The sequence below is a fragment of the Heterocephalus glaber genome, unplaced genomic scaffold, assembly GCF_053883595.1.
Source record: "Heterocephalus glaber isolate CG9 unplaced genomic scaffold, H.glaber_assembly_v1.0 deba00000546, whole genome shotgun sequence".
NCBI classification, from domain to species: Eukaryota; Metazoa; Chordata; class Mammalia; order Rodentia; family Bathyergidae; genus Heterocephalus; species Heterocephalus glaber.
In genome coordinates, this window is record NW_028258147.1 from 37,932,077 (window position 1) to 37,959,559 (window position 27,483).

The following is a 27,483-nucleotide window of genomic DNA, read 5'->3' on the forward strand; positions in this document are numbered from 1 at the left end:
ATTCTTTCTAGTAGAGCAGGAGGCACATTTCTCAGGAGTGTCTCTGGCACCTCTGAAAAGTCTGCCTACACTGTTGAATGTGGTTATAGTTGGTTACTGATTGCCAAAGATTGAGAGGGTAATGTGATTCATCCCCTGTTAGAGTTCAGACTTTTGGATTCTTCCATTTGGCCACACAAAAGGACACATTCCTCTGCAATCACCTCAAGATGCAGGTAAGTAAAAGATATGCATTTAATATTAGACAGTTCCATATCACTCAAATGTTCTCTACATATTTTGGGGGGGTTGGGGGGTTGTTTTTTGGATTTTTTTGGTACTGGGGATTGAACTCGGGTCCTTCCGCTTGCAAGGCAGGTGGTGGAACTACTGAACTAAATCCCCGGCCCCACAAATGTTCTCTAAATCAGAATACAATTGTCCTTCATCTGTGTGTTTCTACTAACCAATTGTTTTTCAGGTTGAGAATATCTGTAAAGTTCATTTTCAAATTGGAACATTTAACACTGAATATTCTTTCATAAAATATTTTCTGAATGTTCTGGGAGCTGGCTAAAATTTAACAGCAAACAAGTGTAGAAGTCAATAAATGTGGTTAAGGAAGTTATTTTAAAATGAAAAAATGTGTTCTCAACTTTATGGTTTTTAGAAGTCCCGCAGAAATGCAACTGGTCTTCCCAACTGTGACTATTAGGACAGTGGATCAAAAGCTGTATATACGGCATCTGCTGCCAGGAGAATTCAGTTTTGCCAAATTACTCTCATTTACCAAGGAAAAGCCTCATCTTTCTGTCTTGCTCTGAGAAAATCAGATGTAGGTTAAAGTTATCCCCCTCCCCATTTTAGTAAAATGGAAACATACAGGGTCCTCCATAGAACAGTAATTCCAGCAAATTCAAAACATGTAAGGTAAAGCTAAAATATCTAGGTTTTTTGGTAATTATTATTTTTCTGAATTATTTTTTATTAGTACATGTGTGTAGTACAGTGTTTAAATCCCTTGTGTGGAGTTGGTACATGTATATAATACACCTTAATTTCTTTTTTCATCTCTTTCCCTCCCCCTTCCTTTTCCATTCATCTCTTTATCCTCTTCCTCTTTGAGAAAGATCTGTCTCCTACTCCCTAGTATCTTTTATTTTGCTCTTTATTTATATCTTGGTTTTCTCATATAAGAGAAACAATGTGATATTTAAGCTTGTGTGTCTGATTTATGTCACTTAACATTATGGTCTTAAGGTGCATCCATTTTCCTACAAATGACTAAAGCTTATCATTCTTTATGGTAGAGTAAGTAGTACTCTGTTGTGTGTAAATACATTTCTTTATCCATTCATCTGTGATGAACATATAGGCTGCTTTTAAGGTTTAACTATTATGGATTATGCTGCTAGAAACATGGGTAATATGAAATCTTTAATTCTTTTGGAAAGATGTCTAGAAGGGGAATAGATGGATTGAATGGAATTTCTAGATTCAGATTTTTGAGCCATTTCCATATTGATTTCCATAGTGGTTGTACAGTTTACATCCCCGCTAATTATGCAGAAGAGTTCCTCCTCCCCCACTCCAACCCCCGCAGCCTCAACAGCGTTTGTTTTGTTTGATTTCTTGATGATGGGCTAAGATGGAATCTCAGTGTTAAGCATTTCTTCATGTGTAGAGAACAGGGAAAGGCGACGTTACTAGAACCTCTGCAGTAAGTCCTAGTCTCCTGCGAGCCAAGGCAGCACAAGGCGAATTACAGGAAAGGTAGAAAAATGAGACTGAGAAAAAGCTGAGATTTTGGTCTGGTCAGTGCTGCTCTGGCAGCAAAGACGACAGCCCCCAGCTTACCGCACCTTTCAGTATTCAGTACATCGGGAGAAACAAATGTAACAAATGACTTGCAGAGAGTTCAGTACATCCTGCGTAAATAAGACGTAACAATCCAAGAACAAGAAGGAACTGAGTAGATGTTTGTTCCTCCCAGGATGTTTTCTCCTCCCAGGATGTTTTCAGCTCCCAGGGTGTTTCTTGTACTGGAGAATCACAGCATCACCGGATCATTGAGGTCTCAGTTGTGACCGGAGGCCAGAATGGAGTTATGTCTCGGAATTCCATAGCTGGGCTGTAGGCAGGAGAACTAAGCTAACCAAATGATTTTACCCTAAAATTATGTAGCATTGCTCCCGACATTCATGAATTTATTGGCCATTTGTATTTCTTCTTCTATGAAGTGTCTATTTATTTCACTTGCCTATTTTTTGATTCTTTTCTTTTGGGGGTTCAAAGTTTTTAGTGCTTTACATAGTCTAGGTATGTGCCCTCTGTCTGAGAAATAGCTGGCAAAAACATTTTTCCCATTCTTTTCACTCTGTTGGTTGTTCTTTTGCTGTGCAGAAGCTTTATAATTTGATACAATCCTACTTGTTAATTCTCAGAATTATTTCCTGTGCAAGAGGGGCTCTGTTCAGAAAGTCCTTGCCTAGGCCTCTGACTTCAAGAGTTTTACCTATTTTGCCTTCTAGCAGGTTAAATTTTGATGTTTTAGGGCCGGAGATTTAGCTCAGTGGTTTTTGCCGCCTGCTGTGCAAGCACAAGGACCCGAGTTTGATCTCTGGAACCAAAAAAAGTTTTGATGTTTTAGATTGAAATAGATTGATCCTTCTATGTAGACTCTTAGATATCTGAAAATTGTTAAAAGTGTATAAGAAACTAAAATTTTGAATGTGACATTACTATTTAGATCGACTGATCCTTTGCTTACCAAAATAGTATATCATTACTTTTTACTTCTCAAACAATACATAAATAGCAATCAATTAACTCAAATTCTTTTTCAGCTTTGCCATTGTCCTAATACCCTAAAAAGAGCTTACTTTTTTGCTAGTAATAATATAAGCACTAGGAAGAAAATATTAGGAGAAAGAGTTGAAAAAATAAGAATATTTTCTGAACACTTACCATGTACTAAGCACTGTGTCGCACGATTCATATGTATCATCTCCATTATGAGGTAGATAATGTTCTATCTGTTTTATGAATGAGAAAACTGAAACCTACAAAAGCTGATTAACCTCCCCAAGGTCATTCACCTAAGAAGTGGCAGAGCTCAGTAAAGGATTCTCAAAAAAATATTAGGAAACAATATAAAACAATCTTTTTTACTTATTTAGAATAGCTTCATTCATCTCCGTGTTAGAACTTACCTGTTACTTAAGAAACTCTTGGCCCTGCCAAGGTCTCCTCCCTGGATAATTTACAATTACTTCACACATGACAAATGAGTTCAATGTGTTTTAAAAAAAATAGTTGATGGCTATCATTTATGAGGATTTTTTTCCTGAGGTTTAAACCCAGAGCCTGCCACTTGCTGGCAAGTACTCTACCACTGAGTTATACCATCAGTCCAAAAATATCTTACTTGTAATTAAGAAATTCCCAATTTACATATAGGTTGCTTAGGTATACATTTTGTGTATATTTGGCTTTCTGGAAGTATCTACTCCAACCAGATGACTAGGAGACATGGACAGTCATTCTTTCTTTCACTTGAGCTATAATTTGGAATGTTTCTTCTGGTTTTTTTCTCCCCCTCAAGCCACCCTAGCCCACGCTGATCACATAGATGGAGACTGCACCTCCTCTTTCTTTTCCCTCAGCCTGGTTTCTCACCTCACCTCTGGTTCCCTGTAGACCGTGACATCAGGACAGACAGAAGCATGAGGGTGGGCAGAATATAAGCCAAGTCCTCCCTAGCCCACACTGCCTTGGCTCCAGGACTGGCCTTCTTCAGGAGAGCGCTAAGGACTTTGACGATGCTACATGGGCTTGCCTTGGAATCAGTCATTAAATGTCATTATGGGATACTCTATCCCAGATTGCAAACAACTGTATTCTAGAACACAATCTTCTTAAGAGCGGAAGATCCCTGTAATTCATTAATCCAGTGTGTTAGAAATATTCATCCCCGTGGAACTCCGATGCTCATGTTTCCTGGTTAATCCTGATTATCCATTCTAGCTGAAAGTCTAGGGGAAGGGACAGGTCAGTAGGAATCACTTCAGTAGGAATAAAAAATTGGGAGCATTTACTCTGGGACGTACGACCAATTCCCATTGCTTTGTTTGTTAATAATGGATTTATCTTGCTCATCATGCCTACTCCAGGCCAGGAGAAAGCTCTTCTCTATGAGATCCAGGAGGAGACAGCCAACACAGATGAAATTGTCCCTGTACTTCCAACAGGGGAGCCACTAGCTACGTGGCTGTTTAAAATTAAATTAAAACTTTAATTTCCCATTTCATGTGCCATCTCACTTGTAGATGTGTTAGGGCCCCTCCCTACCCTGTCCTGGAGGGAATGTTTTACAATGTGTCATATCAGCCTCTGTGTACACACGTGCAGTTCTAATGTAACTCTGTAACATAAATTCTGCCCAACCAGACTGTAAAATGTTAATGTATACCCAAAATGTTAATGTATGCTCAGATAAGGGAGACAAAGACACAAAAATTGTATAAAAGTTTGCAACTACGCCATGTTGGGTGCTCAGCCTTTGGACATGAATCCACTGTCAGTGCTGGCAGGAATAAAGCTGCTTCCTGGGAAACAGGCTTCGGTGTTCCCTCCCTCTACATGAACATTCCACAGCATTTCCACCTCTGTGTTCCAGGAAGCTGCTTGATATGCACTCTACATGCAAGTACTAAAGCAGCAATGATGGAAGTTTTACTATCTCTTGAAAATAATTATGTAATTATTCAATTTGTTGCATTTTTATTCTGGGCAATAGAGAGAAAAAAACTACCATTTCCACTAGTTAATATCTACTCATTACTCTTTCCTAACAATCTTAATAAAAGAGAGATAGCATTGATTGGTCAGTTATGTTGTTAAAAAAACATTCATTTCTACTCATACTAGAAGATTTACGTTTCTATCTAAGGCTGAAGTTTTTAAACCATGAGGTGATACACCCAGATTAGAACTAAAAAGTTGAGACTTTAATCTGGCAAATGTTATTGTTTATTCTTTCCTGATACATTAAGACTTGTGATTATTCAACCGCAGGAAATGGTGAAATTTGCAGTTAGTTACTGGTAGTTATATAACTTCTCTTTCTACCTGCCTGAATGAGGAAGTTCACCCTGGATAGTAGAGACAAAGGAGAGTGTCAATACTGCCTTTTGTCTTGAAAACCTGATTAGAGAGGAACCAAAGAACACATACCAGAAAAGAACAGGATCCTCTCTATTAGTCAGCTTTCCATCACTGAGTCAAAATACTAAGATAAAAAAACTAGGAAGACTTATTTTGCCTCATGGTTCCAGAGCTGTCAGTCCATGGTCATTTGGCTCTGTTGTTTCTGGTGCCCGTGGTGAGCCAGGCAGTACACCATGGTGGGGAGAGGATGGTGGAATGAAGCTGCTCACTTCATGGCAGCTGGAGAAGCACGGAGAGGGAGGAAGGGGCAACATCTCCTTCCAGATCATGCTTCCAGTGTCCTGATTTTCCTCTGCTAGGATCCACCCACCACCTCTACAGGTTCTCCCACCTCCCAGCTGGGCCCCACATATGGCTTTGGGGAGATATTTAAATTTAAAACTATAACCCTCTATAAGAGGCAAATTCAAATAGCATCACAGCTTTAATTGGAAAGGGGAAAATATTTACCTCTAGGCAAGTCAGCCCTTCAAAAAGCCAGTTATTCGCCTTCTCCCAAGCTCATTTTATTTTAAATCTGTAAAACAGCATGAAGTACATGATCGCAAAGGTTTCTGTGATTCCAACAACTTCCCCAAATAAGTATGATTCATCTCCTATGTGGCTCTCTCCCTAAGCCATGCTGCTGCCACAGCCCTCAGTCATGGTGACTTGGCTATATTTTTTTCTAGGACTTAGAAAATTGTTAGAAGCAATAACACAATGTTCTACCACCCTAGACTGTCCACACCAGTTAGGAAGTCCTCTTAATATTTTAAATATACAGCTTGGGTTCTCTCTTGCTGAGTTTTTTTAAATGCCTTATGGTTTACAGTGTGCCTAACTAGGATTTGCAATTTGGAGATATAGGGAAATATTGAGTTTTTATTCGATGAAGATATTTATTTGGTTCAAAATTAAAATGAACACTAGGGTATATTTAGTAATAAAAGAAATAAGTATAATTCTTTTATTTTTATGATCTTGCCCAAGGTGGACACTTGAGACTTTTTGAGAGGTTTTTTAAGATTTTTTTTTTCTTTAGCTTCACTCTGCCCTAATTCCCCAGGAAGCAACACAATGAGGAAGAAACCTGTGAACTTCAGTTTAGTATCCTTATAGTTTTTTACTTTACCTATCCTTTAGACCAGATCAGGAGTCAAAACTTGGCATGTAGCCTTGGGAAACTTATGTATGCCTCAATTTCCTCATCTATAAAACAACTGCATGTCTTTTTGAAGTGATGTGCTTCAGATGTGGTATAACAAGGAAACATCTATATGACACTTGTTATAAGGAAACACCTATGACACTTGGCACACACCATGGACTTAGTAAAGTAGCTTATTCCCCTCACTCAACACCCATATCTTAGATTGGAATGAACATTCAAGTCATAACATAAAAACACTTCTATTGTTGTAGTTATTGACTCATTTTTGTTTTCTAAATTGTTTAGATTTCATAATCTTCAGCTTATAAATAAGAGAATTGTTGTGGCTTGTATCTAGATGTCCCCCTAAGTCTCCATGCATTCATAAATGGGGCTTTGGGGAGGTTGTTGGATCATGGATGTGTGATGCTGGATTAGGATATGTAATCCTGGTATTAAGGGTGTGTGATAACTAAATGGACTTAGCATAGCTCTGGGTGTGGATAATGGAAGCTCCACCCTGGGTGTGGATGGTACCACTGAACAGGCTTGTGGCCCGGATAGGATAAAAGGGAAAGCGAACCTTACTTCACTGCTTGCTGTCTTCTGCCTACCATACCATGGACTGTTTCTCCTCTACTATACTGTTCTGCTGTGGAGCCAGCCAACTATGGACTGAAACCTCTACAAACTGTGAACTAAAATTAACCATTCCTCCTTTAACTTTAGGTGTCAGGTATTTTGTCACAGCAATGAGAAAAATAACCAAGTCAAGGATCCATGTTACCTGGGTAAGCATTTAAAAGACAGTGTGACATCCAGCTTTGTCATTTTGCATGCTCTCTGGTTGCTACTGCACAGGGTGAGAGAGACAAGTCAGGGACTCACCATGTTCCTCTTGATCGTCTTCCTGGCTAACAGCCAGGGCTCTGAGGTAGCCACTCTATACACAGGATCTGACCCCTGGAAGGTCTCTATTCCACAGGGTAACTAAGCCACTGCTATCCACAGGCATTGTCTTACAGCCAGCAAATCAGTTGCTAAGAAGCCAGCATCCTGAAAGGCACAGTGGTGGTTGCCAAACTATGACCCCTTTTTTTTGTATACCCAGGAGCCAAGAACAATATTTACATTTTTAAATGGTTTTTAAAAAGAAAGCAAAGTTTTCATGATATATGAAAATTGTATGAAAGCCTACCCTGGGTACATAAATAAAGTTGTATTGGTACACAACCACACTGTTCTTTTATGTGCTATCCCTGGATCCTTGGGAGCTATGAGAGCAGAGTTAAGTAGCCATTTTCAGGGAGGATTTGACCTAAAGCATTCATCACCCAGACCTAAGTCTGCTGCCCCCTGGCAGAGAGCACAGACTCTGCAACTCCTGGGCCTGGCAGCCCCTTCCATGTGGCCAAGTTCTCTCAATTCCCCAGCTGCATAATGAGGATAATGATGGCCCCTATCTTGGAGATTTGTGAGGATCCTGCAAATGTGTAAAATGCTTAGAGGAAGTCTGGAGCATATTAAGTATCATATATACATTAGTTGCCACGACTTTTTCAGACACTTCCAGAAATGTTTTTCAGCAGTAGCTTACCAAATGTGTTATCAATAATTGTACAAATTTCATTATAGAACTCCATTAAAATTCAATTCTTTTCCGGGGGTGGGAGGAATAGGAAGATATCCAAAGAGTACTAAAAAGACAGAATAGTCACTAATTCATAAAACCAACTTTGCATTACTTACAAAGATTTTATTTGTTATGCATTTCTTCAGACTTGAGTCTGAAGTGTTTATACTCAATTATGAATTCAACCCTGATCTGAGCTGAAGGCTTCAAAACAGAGGCCAAGGAACTCAAAAACGGTTCCTCCACTTGATGATTACTGTGGTTTAGGAAAACAGGGATGAACTTCCTGAATAAACGCAAAACAGGTAACGTAGTTTATTTGTTATGAGACCGTAAGGACTGCTGGAACTTTTCTCACTATCCAGGACTTTAATTTTTGGAGTCTGTGTATTTAAAAAGAGACCCTGAGAAGAAAGTTACACGTAAGGGAAACAAGGGACCTGACAAGTAAGAATACGGGCCGGAACATGGAACTCGAGGGGAACAAGTAAGTCTACTCTGGCAGCGCGCAGGCCCACACCCCACGGGTGCTTGGTGTCTCTAGGAGGTTGATGAGTCCCTCGGCGCTTCCATGCAACCCCTTGGCAAACGCTGTGGACCCAATGATGCATTTCTCAATGCCAACAGAAAAGCATCGTCTAGTTAGTCAAGATGCGAGAATTTTCTGCTTTACAAGAAACCAAACTAAAATTTCATGTCTAAATTGCTTCACGTCATTCCACTGAACGAAAAGAAAACTTGTGAAGCAAAGCATTTTCTGAATAACCCAAGTAAAGTGCAGATTGCTCATCTTCCTCAGCGTTCAACAGGACACTTCCTTGCTCTTAACTTGTGTAAGAAATGGCAGAGTAGCTTGGGGAAAGGGAATCCTGCGGATCCTTCAAAAGATTCCCTTTCCTGAGTAGTCTGGCCGCGTTCAGACCCCACCGACCCGCACCAAGGTCACAGCGGGTCTGGCGGAGGGAAGGGTTCCCGGGGCACCGTGCTGGTACTTGTTGGAAGCGCCAACGTCTCTCGAGGAGGAGCGTCCCGGAGGAAACCTCACAGCAGGTTGAGATCACACTGGGACCTTCTAGGCCTGGTGGCCTCGCACAGAAGGCGGCCAAGACCCGGAAGCGCCCTGGAGGAGGGGTTTGGGGCGGGGCGGGGGCGGGGCCGGACGGGGCGGGGCGGGGCCGGACGGGCGGGCGGGGCCGGACGGGCGGGCGGGGCCGGACGGGCGGGCGGGGCCGGACGGGCGGGCGGGGCCAGACGGGCGGGCGGGGGCGTTCAGTCTGCACCATGGCTTACCACGGACACCCTGGCGCGGGCGGCGGGTACTACCAAGGCGGGGTAAGGGCTGCCCGCGGGGACTGGACCTCTCCTGGGATGCCGTCCGCCCGGCGCGACTCGGCGGCTGGCCTCCCTCTCTGTCCCCTGCACCCCCGGCCCTGCTCCTCCGGGTCGCCCGCGTGGGGTCTGGGGGTCGGAGGACCAGGACGGCTTCCTCCTCCTCCGGTTTCCTCCACAGACTCCACCTGCCCTGTTGGTCGCCTATGGCCTGGGCCTTGCGCCCCGCCTCTGACGACAGTGAGGGGAGCCGGGTGGGGACCGCCCGCCGCCCGGGGCTGAGCCGTGCAGACCCGCGCCCCGTTCCCTCGGCCCTGCAGCCCAGCCACGCCTGCCTCCCTGCGCCAGCTCCAGTCTCCTGAGGATAACGGCGCCCTGCCCTGTCCTGCCCTGCGCTGCAATGCACGCCCCGGTTTCGTGTGCCTCTGTCAGCCGCACGTCCATAGGGATTTCTAAAGTGGCCTCGCTTGGGCTGACGTCGTTCTGGTGGACACTTGTACGGGCCGTGCCCACGTCTCAGTTGTTAGGTTATGAAGGGCTGAGGACGGGCAGGACGCTTGTAGTTGGCTTGTGGCGCAGGGCCGCGGGGTGTGTGGGGGGTGTTAAATCATGGGAAGGGCAGGCCACCATTGCCCAGCTTTGCAGGAAAGCTCTTGGTGGTGAGTAAAACTCGATGCAGCAGGATAATGACGCTTTGGTTTCCTGTTTGACAGTATGGAGGGGCGCCCGGAGGCCCGGCCTTTCCCGGACAGACACAGGATCCCCTGTACGGCTACTTTGCTGCAGTGGCTGGACAGGTTAGCTTTTCCTTTAACATTAAAAAATGATCAGATTTTGTGTTTGTGTTAGCTTTTGATTCTAGAGGTCCAAACGAGCAAACTTTGCCCTGAAATGAGTCCCTTTTTTGTGCAAAAAAGAGAAGGAAAGTTCTTTATTTCCTGTTTTAGTTCTCGCATATATTAGATCAAAGCAGGACCAAGTATTACTACCTGTATTGGGGTTTGTTCAGTTCAAACCAAACTTATGATTAAACAAGATAGAAAAGCATGGAGGATTATAAATATATTTTGAAGATCTGTGAGTAGAAAGATTTCTCTAGAACTCAATTATTAGAGTCTGGAGTGGTGTCAAGAGAAGAAATTCAAGAGCTGAGAAACCCGTTTGTATAATTTAATGACACGTATTAGTGTTCGTGTAGCCAGGTTCGAAGGATACTTTTTTCTGTTGAATCTGTTAATCATTTACTCCTTCAGGAAATAGGTATGTATATAAAAACGCATCAACTTCTAAGTAAGAAGGTTCCTAGTCTCAGTATCAGGAAGTTAATATTGCAAAGCTTCCTTTCTCTCCTGCGCTGCTACTAGGTTAGTGCCTCCATTGTCCTTATTAGGAATTGTGACCTGATGACCCAGAGATGACCGAATTCAGGTCAGCTCCCAACACCACTTCCCTGCATTCCTGAGTTGTGGGACAGATGCTGGATTGCCTGGAGGATGGACCCTTGCCTGACTCACAAGGTCACCATGTGCAGTAAATGCACTGTTGGCATGGTCCAGACAAGTTCAGAAGGCATGCTTATCCTTAGCAGTTCAGCACAGCCTTGTTTTGATTAAAAGCTAAAAATTGCCAAACCATAGTGCAAAAAAGTACTGTAGAATATTACAGAATAAAAACCTAAGACCACCTTTTGAAATAACACTCTTAAGAAACATAGCTTTGAGAATTTGAATGGAAAATTGAGTCTAAAACTGGAAGACTTTCCTCTTGAGTATCTGCTTCATCTGTTACTGATCTGTGTCTTTGAAACCACAAGACACGGCACACCTCAAGACCAGTGTTCTTAGGTGTCCCGTGTGGCCAATAAGTAAGTGACCCCACCTGCTTAGCTTTCAGCAGCTTTGCCCTGTGTTCTCATGTTCGACCTCTTTGAAATTATTGATCCTGCTCCTCATAGTACTCATTGACTGGAGGATTAAATTATTTTATATTAAAATCCCTAAAAGTGAAAATATCTGTAGGTCTCATCTAGTGCAGCCAATAAGCTGGTTTTGACTGGGAGCCTAATCTGTAACTTCCAGATATTGTGCTCTGGAAAGAAAGAAAACTCACCAAATGAAAAGGTGAACAAGGAGTCTTTCTGTTTGAACCAAGTTATTTACTGATGTTTGCCGTGTATCTGGCTCAGTCTGCCTCCCTCAAAAAAATTCTTTTCAATCAACTTCATAAATAATTTTTGAAAAATGCTTAGTTTTAGCAGTTTCCTAGTCCAGACTGAATGATGTTGCCAAAATAGACTCTAAGTTAGTCTATTAAATTAAATTAGCTTTGGAGTTAGGGTGAGGAAAGTAATGCCCACTTTTGGAAAAATTCCTTTTTTTAAGAAAAATCTAACACATGCTACTCTTTCTTCATTACTGTTATACTGACGATGAACAAGGAACTTTGACGTATAGTACAAAATCACTGTTGTGATTCCTTTTCCTGTTTTTTTCAAAAGGATGGACAAATAGATGCTGATGAATTACAAAGATGTCTGACACAATCGGGCATTGCTGGTGGATACAAACGTAAGTTGATGAGCCCCACGTTTTTTGGAAAGTATTCATACTTCATATTTCAGTTGCGATGATACCCTCCGAGGAAACTGTGCTTTTCTCATTCAAGTTTAGAATTTAAAAAGCAAAATTAGACTATTAATTCAAAAATACTGATTTGAACTGTGTTCTTTTTTTCTGCATCATAAAAATATTTTTATTTGTCAAATGCAAAGGATTATATGGTTTTAACACAAAGGAAAATTGTAATGATAATTGTTCTTTAAATGAATGATAGAGAGTAGGGGTTTCACTCAATTTTCTCAAAAATCACATTATGTCTGGTATAATAAATACCTAAGAAATAATCTGCTGAGGGAAATAACATTTGGGGAAGTAGTTAATAATCATACAATGTGTAGTAGAAGCAGCCATGTGAAAAACTGCAATGTGCATAAAATTTTGGCAAATAATCAGGAGGAAAAAATAAATAATGAAAAAATAGCAAAGGGATGCCTAAATTTTCTAAGTCCACTTTTAAAGTCCCATGAAGAATACTATGAATATGAACCTCTTAGCCATTTCTGTTTCAGTAAAATTTTGAACTCTTTATGTAATTTAAATTTTTTATTTTTAATTATACATGTTTGCAGTACATAATGAGTAAGTTCATTCACTGTGGAGAACTGGTGCATGTACGTAACATATCTCAATTTTTTTCTTTCCGCTTTGCCTCTATCCTTTATTTTCTATCAGATTCACTTATTTATCTTATAAGTCCTTATAAAGTTAATTATCATACATACAGATTAACAGTCAGATTAACAGTTTGAAAAACATATAAAACACCTAACACAGTTATACTAAATCAAGGTACACTTATATGTACAATGTCCATACTGAATTACAACATTTTTCTCTTTTCTTTTCTATTATGTCTTTTGTTTTTTCTTTTTCTTGTTTTTTAAAATTAATTTTATTGGTACATTTTAGGTATAGAGTATAATGACATTTATCATTGGTAATTTGCACCTTTATATAATCTCTCTTGGTTCTTATTTTTTCCCCATTCCCCTGCCCTCCCTTCAACCCCTCCATCCCTCCCTATTTACAAAGACTTTGTTTCCATTTTTCCATTTTCTCATATTAATCCCATTCCCTTCTATCCTTTCTCCTAGCCCTCCCAGTTCCCCTTCACCTTTGCCACTTTTCTTCCTATTTCTCATTATCTGTTATACCTTTTAGTCCTTATTTACACTTTGTTTCTCACATTAGAGAAACTATTCGGTATTTACACATGTGTATCCTATTTATTTCACTTAAGAGTATTGCCTCAATGTGCATCTATTTAGGTATAAATGTCTCTAGCTTCTCATTCTTTATGGCTGATTAATAGTCCATTTTCTAAAAAAAAAACACACACACATTTTCTTTATCCAGTCTCCAGTTGATGGGCATTTGGGCTGCTTCCAATTGTGCTTCTGTGCACATGGGTGCACATATATCACTGTGGTATGATTCTTTTAATTCTTTGGGGAAGATACCCAGCAGGGGAATAGTGAATAGATCGGTCAAATGGGACTTCCAGTCCTAGTTCTTTGAGGTATCTCCATACTGATTTCCACAGTGGTTGCACCAGTCTACACTCCCACCAACAGTGGAGTAGGGTTCCTCTTTCCCCACAACCCTGCCAGCATTTGTTATTGGTTGATTTCATGATAGTAGCCATTCTTTCTGGGGTGAGGTGGAATCTCAGTGTTGTTTTCATCTGCGTCTCTTGAATGACCAGTGATGTTGAACATTTTTTCATATGCTTTATTTTCTATTTCTACTTCTTTGTCTGAGAAGTGTCTGTTCATTTCAGATGCCCATTTTTGGATTGGGTCTTTAAATTTGGGATGTCTGATTTTTTTTTTGTCTGAGGAACACCAGGTGAAAACTTTTTCACCACATTGTGGGTTGTCTCTTCACATGGCTAGTGGTTTATCTTGCTGTGCAGAAGCTTTTAAATAAGAAGAGGTCCCATTTGTTGATTGTTTGTGCTAGTTCACGGGCAACTGAGGTTTTGTTCATAAAATCTTTTCCTACTCCAATGTCTTCAAGAGTTCTACCTAACCTCTGTTCCAGGTGGTTCAGTGTTTCTGTTTTAATATTTAGAACTTCAATCTATTTTGAGTTTAGTTTAGTGGATGGTGAGAGATATAGGTCTAGTTTTAATCTTTGGCAAGTTGAAACCCAATTTTTCCAGCACCATTTATTAAAGGGGCTGTCTTTCCTCCAGTGAGGATGTTTGGCTCCTTTGTCAAAGACGAGGTAGGTGAGTATGTCTGGAGTTATTCTTGCATCTTCTAATCTGTTCCACTGGTCCTCAGGTCTGTTCATTTGCCAGTACCATGCTGTTTTTATCACAGTAGCTTTGTAGTAAAGTTTCAAGTTGGGGATTGTGTCTTTATTGCCTTGTCTTTACTGCCTAGAATTGCTTTTGCTATTCTAGGTCTCTTCTTGTTCCAAATGAATTTTTGGATTGTTTTCGCAAGGTCCATGAAATATGCTGCTGGAATTTCAGTTGGGATTGCATTGAGTCTGTATAGCAGTTTTGAAAGTATGGCCATTTTCACTATGTTGATCCTTCCCAGGAGCAGAGGGGATGCCTTTCCATTTTCTGATATCATCTTCAATCTCTGTTTTCAGAGTGCTATAGCTTTCAGAGAAGAGGTCTTTGATTTCTTTTGTTAGGTTGATTCCTAGGTATTTCAGTTTTTTGGATGCTATTGTGAAAGGAATTGTTTGCCCTATTTCTCTCTCAGTGAGTCTGTTGTTCGTGTAGAGGGAAGCTATTGATTTTTGTGTTGACCTTGTATCCAGCTACTCTACTGAATTTGTTTATTAAGTCTAGATGACTTTTGGTGGAGTTCTTGGGGTCTTCTATATAGAGTATCATGTCATCTACAAATAATGACAGTTTGACTTCTTCATTTCCTATCATTATTCCTTTTATTTCTTTCTCTTGTCTAATTACTGTGGCTAATGTTTCCAAAACTATATTGAACAGGAGTGGTGATAATGGACATCCTTATCTTGTTTCTGATTTTAGTGTGAAGAATTTCAGTTTTTGACCATTTAGTATTACATTGGCTCTTGGCTTTTCATAGATGGCTTTTATTAGATTGAGGTAGAGACTGTCTGTTCCAATTTTTTGTAGGTTTTTATCATAAATGTGTGTTGGATTCTGTCAAATGCTTTTTCTGTATCTATTGAGATGATCATATGGTTCTTGACCTTAGCTCTATTGATATGGTGTATTACATTTATTGATTTGCATATGTTGAACCATCCCTGCATCCCTGGGATGAATCTCACTTGGTCACGGTGTATGATCTTCTTGATGATCTTCTGCATTCTATTTGCCATTATCTTAGTAAGAAATTTTGCATCTATGTTCATTAGTGAGATTGGCCTGTAGTTCTCTTTTTCGGTTGGGTCTTTCTCTGCTTTGGGGATCAAGGTGATCCTTGCTTCCAGGAATGAATTTGGGAGTATTGCTTCCCTTTCAATTTCTTTTTTTTGGTACTGGGGATCGAACTCAGGTCCTTCTGTTTGTGAGGCAAGCAGCAGAACCACTGAGCTAAATCCCCAGCCCCTGTTTCCCTTTCAATTTCATTGAAGAGTTTAAACAGTAGTGGCAGCAGTTCCTCTCTAAATGTCTTGTAGAATTTGGCAGTGAAGCCATTAGGACCCGGGCTTTTCTTAGTTGCTAAGTTTTTAATTACATTTTCAATTTCATTGATTGATATTGGGTTGTGTAGAATTTGTAGGTTTTCTTCATTCAACTTTGATAATTCATACGTATCTAGAAATCTGTCCATTTCTTATGTGTTTTCCATTTCTTTGGCATATAGGTTCTTGAAGTAGGTATTGATGATCCTCTGGATTTCTGCTGGGTCCATTGTAACTTCACCCTTTTCATTCCTAATTGCATGGATTTGGGCCTTTTCTTTCCTTTTTCTGATAAGGTTGGCTAAGGGTTTGTCAATTTTGTTTATTCTTTCGAAGAACCCACTCTTGGCTTCATTGATTTTTTTGTATCATTCTCTTTGTCTCCATTGCATTGATTTCTGCTTTGATCTTTATAATTTCCTCCCTTGTATGAGCTTTGGGTTTGTCCTGCTCTTCTTTTTCTAGAAGCTCCAGGTTCAGCCTCAGGTTGTTTAATTGAGTTTGCTCTGTTTTCCTAGTATGAGTATTCACTGCTATGAATTTCCCTCCTAAGACTGCTTTCATTGTGTCCCATGGATTCTGATATGTTGTACTGTGATTGTCATTTAATTGCGGTAATTGTCTGATTTCTTCTTTAATTTCTTCTGTAACCCATTGGTGTTTAGAAGTGTGTTGTTCAGTTTCCATGTGTTTATGATAATATACAGGGGATAACTTTAATTCCTTTGGACTTACTTAAACATGTTTTATGAGTGAGTTTGTGCTCTATTTTGGAAAATGAACCATGTGCAGCTGAAAAGAATGTGTATTCTGATTTTGTGGAGTGCAACACTATAAACATCTGTTAAGTTCATTTGTTCAAGAGTTTGATTGCATTCTAGTATTTTGTTGTTTATTTTTTGTCTAGTTGATCTATCTATTTGTGACAGTGGGTTGTTGAGGTCCCCCACTACAATTGTATTAGTGCTTATTTCAGTTTCCATGTCCATTAGTATTTGTTTTATATAGTTGGGCACACTAGTGTTTGGTGCATATATATTTATGATTGTTATATCTTCCTCTTGGATTGTTCCCTTTACAAGGATGTAGTGTCCTTCTTTGTCTCTCTTAATCAGTGTGGATTTGAAATCCACTTGATCTGCAAAGACGAGAGCTACTCCTGCTTCTTTTTGGGTTCCTGTCACATGCAGTATTGTTTTCCACCCTTTAACTTTCAGTCTGTGAGTTTCTTTTTGAATTAAGTGTGTTTCTTGTGTGCAGTATATTGTTGGATCTTGCTTCTTGATCCATTCTGCCAGTCTTTTTCTTTTCATTGGTTAATTGAGACCATTAACATTTATGGTTATAACTGATGTGTATTGACTTATCCTTGTTAGGACTTTTTCTTTTTGTTGGATTCTCCCCCTTTGCATTTAATTTCTTGTTGTGCGCAATGGTTTCAGTCTGCTGAGGTTCCTGGTGTTGTGATCCTTGTTGCCTTTTCTTAGGACATTGTCTAAAATTCTTTGGAGTGCTGGTTTGGTATTCATGAAGTTCCTAAGGTGCTCTTTGTCATGAAAGTATCTTATTTCTCCATCAATTTTGAAAGATAGTTTTGCAGGGTACATCAGTCTGGGTTGGAAGCTGTTTTCCTTTAGTGCTTGGAATGTACCACTCCAAGCTCTTCTTGCCTTGAGGATTTGTATTGAGAAGTCTGCTGTGATTCTGATGAACTTTCCTTTGTATATGATTTGTTGCTTTTCTCTAATTGCTTGTAGAATTTTGTTCTTCTTTTGGATTTCTGGAATCTTAACTTATATGCCTATGTGTAGATTTATTTTGATCAAGGCTTGTTGGAGTCCTATATGCCTCACTTATCTGTATGTCAGGTTCTTTTCCACTGCTTGGTAAGTTTTCTGCAATCAACTTCTGTGAACAGTTTTTTTATGTTGTCTGCACTTTCCTGTTTCTTCATTGACTCCAGTCAATCTTATGTTACTCTTCTTTGCATCGTCTAGCAGTGGCTAGATTGATTTCTCATGGTCCCTTACTATTTTTAAGAAATTTTTCTTTTCCTCCTCACTAATTGCAATCTTATCTTCTATATCTGAAATTCTGTCCTTGCATTGGCTCACTCTTCTGGGTAAACTTGCAGTGGAGTTTTTAATCTCCTGGAAATCTGTTTGCATCTGTTTTATGGATTCCATTTGTTTCCTATGTTGGGATTTCATTGTGTTCCTCAGCTCCTCTATTTTTTAATGTGTGTCCTCTCTAGATTTAATAATCATGTCTTGCACTATGAGCACAATCTCTGCTGTTATCTTAGAAATCATTTCTGATTTCATTTTTTTAGATTCTCTTTTGTTGCCAGTTCAGGGAGCCCAGGTGGTTGAGTATCAGATTGTTCCATCTCGTTTCCCTTTGGGGTCGCTTTAGGTGATCTGGAAGTTTGGTTTTGAGGCTTGTTTACGTGTCTTCTCATTTCAAGGCGGGGGATGTGTGTGCTGCTGGCACCCACTTGGCTTACCTCCTCGGCACTAGGGACAACTCTGCTCTGCTCCTCCGTGCTGGGGGCGGTGGTATGGCGGCCTAGAAGCCTCCTCCTCAGCACTAGGGGCGGCTCTGCCCCTCACCTTGTCTTTTGTTTTATACTTTATTTATATATTGAGTTTCTCATATACAAGAAAGCATGTGATATTTAAGCTTGTGTGTCTGATTTACTTAAGTTAACATTATAGTCTCAAGGTGCATCTGTTTACCTACAAATGACTACAGTTTATCCTTCTTTACAGCAGAGTAATTCTCCATTGTGTATAAATAACATGTTTTCCTTATCCATTCATCTGTTGATGGACATATAGGTTGCTTCCAGGTTTTAGCTATTGTTGAGTTGTAGGTATGCATGGATCACTGTAATGTGTATGATGACTTTAACTCTTTGGGGAAGATACCTAGAAGGGCAACATCTGGGTCAAATGGAATTTGTAGTATTAGTATTTTGAGGAATCTCCATTACTGCTTTCCATGGTGTTTATACCATTTACATACATGCCCACCAACAATGCAGAAGGCTCCTTTTTAAAACCTGTTCTTACTAGATCATTCCATTCTACCTGCTAGGTTAGTGAATTTCTTGGATTTGGGTTCCAGGTATCTGGAACCATGCAGACCAGTGCACTGGTTTGTGTGGCCTCCTTTGCAGAACACACATTAACAGGGAGAAAGGAAGCCCATAGGTCAGGTTTCATTAATAGGGGCTGACATTTACTGATGACTGTTTTCCAAGTGCTTTCTCTGCCCTCGGCCTGGTAGTACTTAGGTTTAGGGCATTCAGGAGTGGCCAGTCCTGTATTCTGGGTCGCCAAGTGCCAAGCATGTCCCTGGCAGCATGAACACATCCATCAGCCTGCCAGGTCTTCTCTATTCTCCTTTCAGATAGGGTGTTTAGATGCATTTGCGATTGCACTTTCTAAACTCCTCCCACTGGTTGTTCTGTCCTCCACAGTTCCTCACTTGCCGGGTCTTCTGCCCTATAATTAGTGCTTACCACCACTTGTCTTCCTTTGCAGCAAGTGACAGACAGGGAAATATTGCAAAGATGCTGTAACCCAACTGGGAGCTTCTAGAACATCAGCCCCCACACACTGCGCACTTCATTTTCCAATCATCTTGACTGTGCACATTTTTAGGGTAGATAACTGCCTAGCTCAAGTGCATTATCTGCCAACTTTGCCAGTTGGTATTTGAGACAGAACATGAAGTTGAAGCCCCAGTTCTGGTGGGTGTGAATTAAAATTCTCTAACTTAGAATTCACAGCTGAGGATGTATAACAGCATTTTTGTTTGATATGGCATATTTGAACTATTACATCTCTTGTTATCATTCCTTGTTTTATGTGACTTGAGTATCCTATTACTACTTCCTCATTGGAAGAATACAAGAGAAGAACCTTTTGAATTTCTCTCATTTAATCTGGTCCTAGACAAAAGAAGCACTTTCTAGATTAAGGGAAACGTGTTTAGGCAGTTGCTAATTGTTAACCTCAAGCAGTTGAGCCAGTGAATAAGGGAGGTCTGATAGCAAGGCTTACCGTGAAACAAGGTGATGTCACCCATAGACTGTGGAAGTGCAGCAGGTTTTAAAATCTACAAAAGATAGTTGTATATCTTAGCAGTCCTTTTAAGAATTTTATTTGGGAAAGCCACATCTTTGATAGCCTTAGATCAATTCTTGAAATGTGAGAACCTTGTGATTTCATTGATCTGCTTAGTTCCTCTGGAGGCTGTAACAAACCACCTTGCTTTTGGTCTGTCTGTCTTTTAAATCTAGCTTCAAAACCAAAAACAGAAGCTCAGACCCAAAGTGGGTGGGCCAGGGACCTTGCCCTTGAGGTGTAGCCGTCTTCTGAACCAGTGTAAAAAGAAGCAGCCCTCTTTGAAGGTGGAGCTGATGGGCATAGTAGCTCTAGTCTTTAAGATGGTGACCCAGCTCCTGTCTTTCCTTAAGATTCAGCTGTTCCTCTCTGATGCAGCTGAGAAAAACCACTGGAGAGAGAGCTCCCTGCTAGACCCATATGCTCTTTCTTTCTACTAGAAGAAAACATGTTTGAGGCATTCTAGTAATGAAAACAGAAAAGAAAAGTAAAAGTCATAATATATTTTAAATTACTTCAAAAAGAATTAGCATTAATAAAAGCTATGTCTGGGACGAAGATACAATGAACAAAATTGAGAAAGGGTTATTTTTCTCAACCAAACTTATTGAACATCAGTGTTGTAGTTCATTCATTTTTGTTATCTCTAGAATTCCTGTTATCTATACCCTACACATAGTAAGTGTTTAGGGGCTGGCTGTTGGGTTGGTGCATTTGGAAAATTTTAGCCTAAACTTTATCAGTACTCGAAGATTATACATTTCTTTCAAATATCATGAAAAACATGAGATTTTATTTTAAAAACATACTCCTCCTTATGCTCTATGTGAGGGCTATGCATATAAAATACAGGGGGGTGTAGCTTTCTGCTTAGGGCTAAGAATTGCGTCTTCTCTATATATTCATTTATTCAACCTACACATTTCTAGTGAGCACCTACTGTGTGCTGGGTGTGCTACCACCCACAGTGCCTGAAGGACATTGGAATAAATACAGTGTAGAGGCTGTGGGTTCACATAAGACAGGCAGGAAAGTTTTCTTTGCAGAATTAATGTCTAAACTGGTGAGATGTGAAAGTCTAGCAGTAGTGAGTCCAGCCAAACAGTGAGTGGGTAGGAGTGGTGTGTACCACATACGTGCACACATGGAAAGTTTCCTGTGAGAATAGCAGCCAGGCCTGGGTTGTCATGCTGTCTGGGGGTAGCTCTTAAATCTTAGCAGTGTCCGCATCACCTGGAAAGACTGCAAAACCAAATTATTGGGCCTAGCCCCAGGATTTCTCATTCAGGAGAACTGGGGCAAGACCTGAGAATTTTCACCTCAAACGAGTTCCCATGCAATGCTGGTGAGGTTGAACCAGTTGTTTTAGTGGGAACATGTATCTCACCTGAGGATCTTCTGAAAATTCAGTCTGATTTTATTGGTGTGGGTTCAGGGCCAAGATTCTGCACTTCTCTCAGATTCCCAGGGCAGACTGACAGGATTTGTCCAGTTACGAGACATTTGGCTGCTCTCTGAAGTCATCTGAGAAGCTTGAAACAACATGGAGATCCTGATTCAGTCATCCTGTGGTGCAGCCCAGGTATCAGGATCCTTTCAATTTTCCAGGTGATTTCTGATGAGAACACACTGGTCTAAAGTATGTAGACTTCATATCTCCACACAATTTAAAAGTCAGAGTGAAGAATCGACCAGCTCAACTCTTTCCCAGGCATGTAGAGAAGCGTGGCCGCCTTCTCTTACCTCAGAGGCCTATTTGTGTGGATCACTGGGAACTTGAAGGGCCAAGGTAGAAATTGCTGGCAGTCTTTTTGTTTCTGGGAAAGGATATGCCAAGTACAGTAATCATTAAATGTGCAAAACCTATAGTTTGTACTGTTTGGAGACAGTATAATAATAATAATTCAGTTGTGTTCTAATTTCAGGTTATTTAGACAAAAAAAAAAGCTAGAAAGAGCTATAAAAAATGTTAATCCTGTGTGCATCTTAAACTTGAAGAATTTGTACTAGCTTTCCCCATTTGACACTTTCCGCTTCTGCCTTCTAGACCTACAGCGTCTTTGTACCTTTGAGTTTCAGTAATGTAATGTGAGACCAAGGAGTTCTCTGTCTTTAGTTCCCTAATGATCAGATGGATTATCAGCAGGCCACACCCATTGGCTGTGTGAGGAATTATAGTGTCCTCAGAATGCCCCCAACTGTAGGTAAACTAAACAGGCTTCAGAACTGTGGCCATCACTGCACTGGTCATCAGGTCTTCCTCCACAAGCATATGTATCTGATCAAACATAAACTTACTGCATATAAAATGAGATCACAGATCACTTGGAATAGGAGGTTCAGTGGCTGACATTAAAGGGAAAAGACAAAAACAAATGATTAGATAAAACCTAACAAAAGCCGCTATTTATAGTCACTTGGGAGCAGGAACAAAGCAACCCAGTTCCCCACACACTGGTGGATGTAATATATTATGGTTCTTCATGGTGATTTGAACTCACTATATTATAGGTATATTATAATTTTAAAAGCAAGAAAGTATTAACAAGACTGTGGAATACTTTTTAAAAATATTCCCTTTAGGGCTGGGGATTTAGCTCAGTGGTTCCAGCACCTACCTCATAAGCGCAAGGTTCTGAGTTTGATCCCCAGTACCAAAAAAAAAATATTCCCTTTAAAGTCAAATAGGAGTTCTGGAAAAAATCCTTTCATCTGAAAAAACTCTACTTCACAGCTCCAATATAATTTAGACCCACAGAAACTGAGTAGCATATAAAAAAGTGAATAATCACATACCTAATTAACTAAAATGTAATCAAGGTAAAGTGAATTTTTCAAATTGTATTTATATGTATGTACTTTTTTTTAAAACAGCTTTTAACCTGGAGACTTGTCGGCTTATGGTTTCAATGCTGGATGTATCCTTTATCTTGGTTGTGTCTAGAGTATTTTTTCTTGCCAATAAATTTCCTTCCTAAAGGAATTCATCTCAGAATTATTACCTGGTAAAAACAAAGTGACAGCCACGAAAAAGCTTTGTGAAATGATTAGGTTTTAAGATGTAATTTAGTGTGAAAATAGGAAAGAAGGGTAGTAAATAGAAGGTTAATTGTTCAAGAATTAAAGGAAGTAGCCAAGCATGGTGGCTCATGCCTGTAATCCTCACACTCGGGGAGGCTGAGGCAGGAAGATCACAAGGTCCAGCCCAGTCTGAGCAACTTAGCAATTTAGTGAGACCCTGTCTTAAAAAAATAAGGTGGGGTGGAGGATGTAGCTCAGTGCCAAGGCCTAAGGTTCAATCCCCAGTATTGAACAATAAAAACAGAAAAGGAGAGGGAGCATCAAAGTAGAACAAGTATAGAGAAAAGAGCTCCAGGGCAGCTTTTCCCTTTCACACGGATGCTCTGTGTGACTCAAACTTGACTCTCAGTTACAGTTTTGTGTCCCAGGTGGACTCAGTTTCCCTGATTTGGATTCTGCAGTGCCTCCCATCCTGACTCACTTTCCAGAAGTCTGGAAGAACTTCACTAGGATCTGTGAGCCACAGGTGACCCCAGCCAGAAAGGGAGAACTGTAGAGCCCGGGGTACCAGGAAGTGCAGCCTTGTCCCAGAAACAGCTGCTTTTTATCTGCGGCTTTTTTTGGTCGCTCAGTATTTTTGACGTCCTTTCCTTGCAGTCAGACCATTTGGGCTCTCTTTTCCCCACAACATGAATAGGTACTCATTGCTCTTTTCTCCACACTTTCTTTCTGTTTTATCTTTTCGTTTATCATTAACCATTCTATCCTACCAAGAAAGTACAGTATCTCTTTTACCCACTTAGCAGAAAGAACACTGAAGTCCTCTCCCATTCTCAAATCAGACATTGGGAAATGTTGCTGAGTACACAGCTGTGATCCTTGACCCCAGCCCAGAGAGACATGTCCGGCACCATGGGCTTCACAGAGTTTAAGGAGCTCTGGGCAGTGCTGAATGGCTGGAGACAGCACTTCATCAGCTTCGACAGCGACCGAAGCGGAACCGTGGACCCCCAGGAGCTGCAGAAGGCCCTGACCACGATGGGTGCGTGTGCGGAAGCCGGGTTCCCCCTAAGCAGTGCTGCTTGAAGACAGTTTCTGTTTTCTTAGAAATTGTGTCTGTTACTAATTAAGATGAGTCAATAGTCTTAAAAAATTGTACTGACTTCTTTTTTAATATTTATTTTTAACCTTTGTTTGTTGTTGTTGGATGCTTTTTCTGTCTTTCAGGCTTTAGGTTGAATCCCCAAACTGTGAATTTGATTGCAAAACGGTATAGCACCAATGGGAAGATCACCTTTGATGATTATATCGCCTGCTGTGTCAAGCTGAGGGCTCTCACAGGTAGGGTCTGCAAGGTTCTGCCCACCCCACCCATGACATTTCATTTCTCAGCACTTCAGTAGTTGCTTCAGTGCACTTTTAGCACTGGTATTAGGCATAGCTAGCATAATAGTTCTTCTTTTCAGAATTTTTTTAGATTATTGAGTAATCTTAACTGGCCAGGCACAGTGGCACATGCCTGTAATCTCTGCTACTTAGGAATCCGAGCAGAAGGATTTCGAGTTTGAGGCCAGCCTGGGCACTTAGCAAGATCTTGTTTTAAAAAGGTCTGGGTGCATGGCTCAGTAATGGAGTACCCCTGGGTTCAATCTCTGTCTGGTATTGAGCAAAACAAAACAGAAATTGAATTGTTATCTGAAATGTTCCAAAATATAACCAGTCAATTTGTGCTTTTCTTTTTTGGCAGTACATATGTAGGCAGTACATATAAGTACATAGATACTTCTTAATTAGGAAAACGACGGATAGAGTACTCAAATGGTAGAGAGCCTGTGATGAAATATCCCAGCCATTTAATCCCAGTATATTGAAAAATGTTCACATGAAAAGCATTTACAGTTTACTCTTCAGATAGTTCACTTTCTACAGAGCAGTAACTCATAACACATTCTGATCAGAGCTGCAGGAATGAAGGGTGCGGTTAACACAGTAGAGCAACTGTCTCACATGCAGGAGGCCCCAAGGGCCTGGTTTTAATCCCCAGCACTGAGAGGGTGTAAGGGCAGGTTGTAAGGGGATGAATATGATCAAAATATATAGAGTGAAATGTCCCAAAACTGAAACTAAGGGAGTGAGGCAAGAGTCATAGTCAGGGGCGGGGGTAATTAAAGTATGGTGTATGTGTGTACAAATCTGCCAAACCCATTAAATGTAGGGGCAAAAGTATCTATGTTAAGAAGTTTGGAGTTCTGTGTTTTCGTCACAATTAAGTAATGGTCTTGGAAGTTCCACAACTTTTACTAACTCGGGGATAAAGTATTTTCTCCTAGCTCCACAATGGAAAAAATAATTGGCCAACTTCTGCCTATTATATCACTTTACCTAATAATTCTTTTATAAATTGGCTTCTTTGCTTTGGTCTTTTATGTTGACTCCTGTACAATTTAGCATTACCTCAGTTTGAACTTAATACCACCATAATTAACTGTTGTGGCTTTAGGAAAGCTGTTTAAAGAAAAATGATAAATTTTCTGGGTTGTTTTTCAGATAGCTTTCGAAGACGGGATTCTGGTCACCAAGGTGTTGTGAATTTCTCATATGATGATGTAAGTCTCAGTAAATTAAAAGCTAAGTAGATGGATACAGTGTGCACAAAAATGGGCTTCCCCTTTTAAGTTAGCTGTTAAGAAGATCTTAAAGATGGCAGAAAAATCAGGGATTAAGAAGGAATTACCATCTAAAATGTATTCATTCATTTACTGTTAGCCTTCTCCATTGGTTAGACTGCTGTTAGATTTGTATTAGACAACGTGGGTTCAAGTCTCAGCCTGTTGCACTCAAAGCTGGGTCACTTACACAGGTTTCTGAATTGCTCTGAGACAGTGACTAAAGGGAATGTCATAATAATGCCTTTCAACAGCAGATAGAAGGTTCCAGCCCCCCAAGCCCCTTGCAGATCCTGCGTCTGCCTTTGCTTACAGTAACAGTCATTGAGAACTTGCTTTAACAGCTCAGAGCTGTACTGCCACACCCATATTCTTCATTGACAACATAAGGCAGCATCAGTTTAAAAATCACAATTTAAAACAAGTTATTTACTAAATAGTCACTTTAACTAAGGATAGGGCCTGTAACCAGTGTGAAAATAACCAGGTCACTTCTTTGATGTCATTACTTGATGTGTGTAACAAAGGAGGGACACACTTAGTTGTTTCTTCATTTTTTGCTTGGCCTTTGAGGGGGAAAAATCGCTTTAAGAATTGAGATCAGCCAGGGGTGGTGGCACACGTCTGTAATCCTAGCACTTGGGGGGCTGAGGCAGGAGGATCGCTGTGAGTTTGAGGCCTGGGCTACATAGTGAGTTCAAGACCAGCCTGAACTACATAGCAAGACCCTGTCTCAAAAAAAAAAAAAAGAATTGAGATCACTGATCACTTAAGTGTTCTAAAATATTTCATTATAATACAGAGATGCACATATTTTTGGTTTAGAGGGCACTGCAGTTGTGAGTGCACTTTTCAAAGGCGCAGTATGTGTAAATAGTGTGCTTGCTTCTAAGGATGGTTGTTTTCTTTGTGCATTTTAACTTCTCACCAAGTGCTGTCACTGTTTCCAAAGATGAAGAGGCAGCCTGGGGAGTGGAAAAAGTGTGGGCTTTGGACTCAGACCAGTCTGGTCTTCAAGTTATTTTCTGTGAAGTAGGGACAACTAGGCTTGCTTTGTGGAACAGCTGCAAGGATGAGCAGCACACAGGGCCTTGCTGGTTTCAGAGAATAAAAAAAGTCAACAGCAGAGCCTATTGCTGTGTGTTTAATGGCGATGTCAGCATTTCATTTCAGATGTTCACTTTGGAACATTTCATAGCCAGTACTGCTGCTCAGAACTCATGTTTCTGAATTGTCAAAGGGTCAGCTGTTCTGTTTCTATTCCCTTTAATAAAGCAGATATTAAAAGAATAAAGTGTTTAAAGGTACTCCATTAGAGTGGTGGAATAAAACTGTGGTGTGGAAGTCCCCACATGACACAGCTAGCTGTATGAATTCCAGTTTTTGTATTCGTGGGTACCTATCTTTGACTATGACCATTTCTACAGTGTTAAATATTACTTGGGATTTAAATAGGTCTTTATCCATTGAAGCAGTATCTCCTTCCTGTAAGATGTGAAAAACCAATTGGATTTTATATTACTGTTTCTCTTAAAAAAAAAAAAAGAACTTTTTAATCCATCATTTACATGTATCTTAGAAAGTTGGGGGGGGGGGTTAAAACCACTATTCCAAGTTAGAAAACTGAAGCATAAGCTATATAAGCATAGACAATTGTGTACTGAGTGTTTTGAGGTCTGTAATATAACACTGTCTTTTCTGTCTTTCAGTTCATTCAGTGTGTCATGACTGTTTAAGTCAAAAGGAAGCTGTCTGAATATAACATTCCAACTGGAGTCCACATTTGCTTACCCTGCCTTTAGTAACCTGCATAAACTTACGTTGCTGCTTTCCCCAACAGCTGTTGTAAGGTCTATGACTTTACACACAGTTGAACTTTTTAGTTTTGATAGTGAATTCTTTGGAACTTTAGTAATATAAGTCAAGTTTATTATACCAATTAGAATTTCCTTATCAATCATGCCTTATTTTTCTGCTAAACCTCTTTGATATAAATATGAGAATGTAGAATTGTAAGGTGCACTATATCCTTTTCATTATGAGATATGAAAAACTTGTAATTAAACTACAGCTGTGTAGCTTTCCTCCCCTAGAGGAATGTGGTTGAAAA

General features: G+C 40.2%; 1 protein-coding gene across 3 annotated transcripts; it reads left to right on the forward strand.

The window, feature by feature from the left end:
• Sri (sorcin) lies at positions 1-27,483 on the forward strand. 3 transcript variants are annotated; one of them, XM_004862409.3, is made up of 8 exons: positions 1-215; positions 10,016-10,099; positions 11,800-11,869; positions 22,561-22,604; positions 23,602-23,749; positions 23,935-24,048; positions 25,255-25,313; positions 27,083-27,483. In XM_004862409.3, the coding sequence occupies exons 1-8, from the start codon at positions 210-212 to the stop codon at positions 27,107-27,109; spliced, it is 552 nt and encodes a 183-aa protein (XP_004862466.1). In that variant the 5' UTR covers positions 1-209; the 3' UTR covers positions 27,110-27,483. The 3 variants fall into 3 exon arrangements, with proteins under 3 accessions (XP_004862466.1, XP_004862465.1, XP_004862464.1); XM_004862408.3 differs by lacking the exon at positions 1-215 and adding an exon at positions 9,186-9,305; XM_004862407.4 differs by lacking the exon at positions 1-215 and adding an exon at positions 9,337-9,798.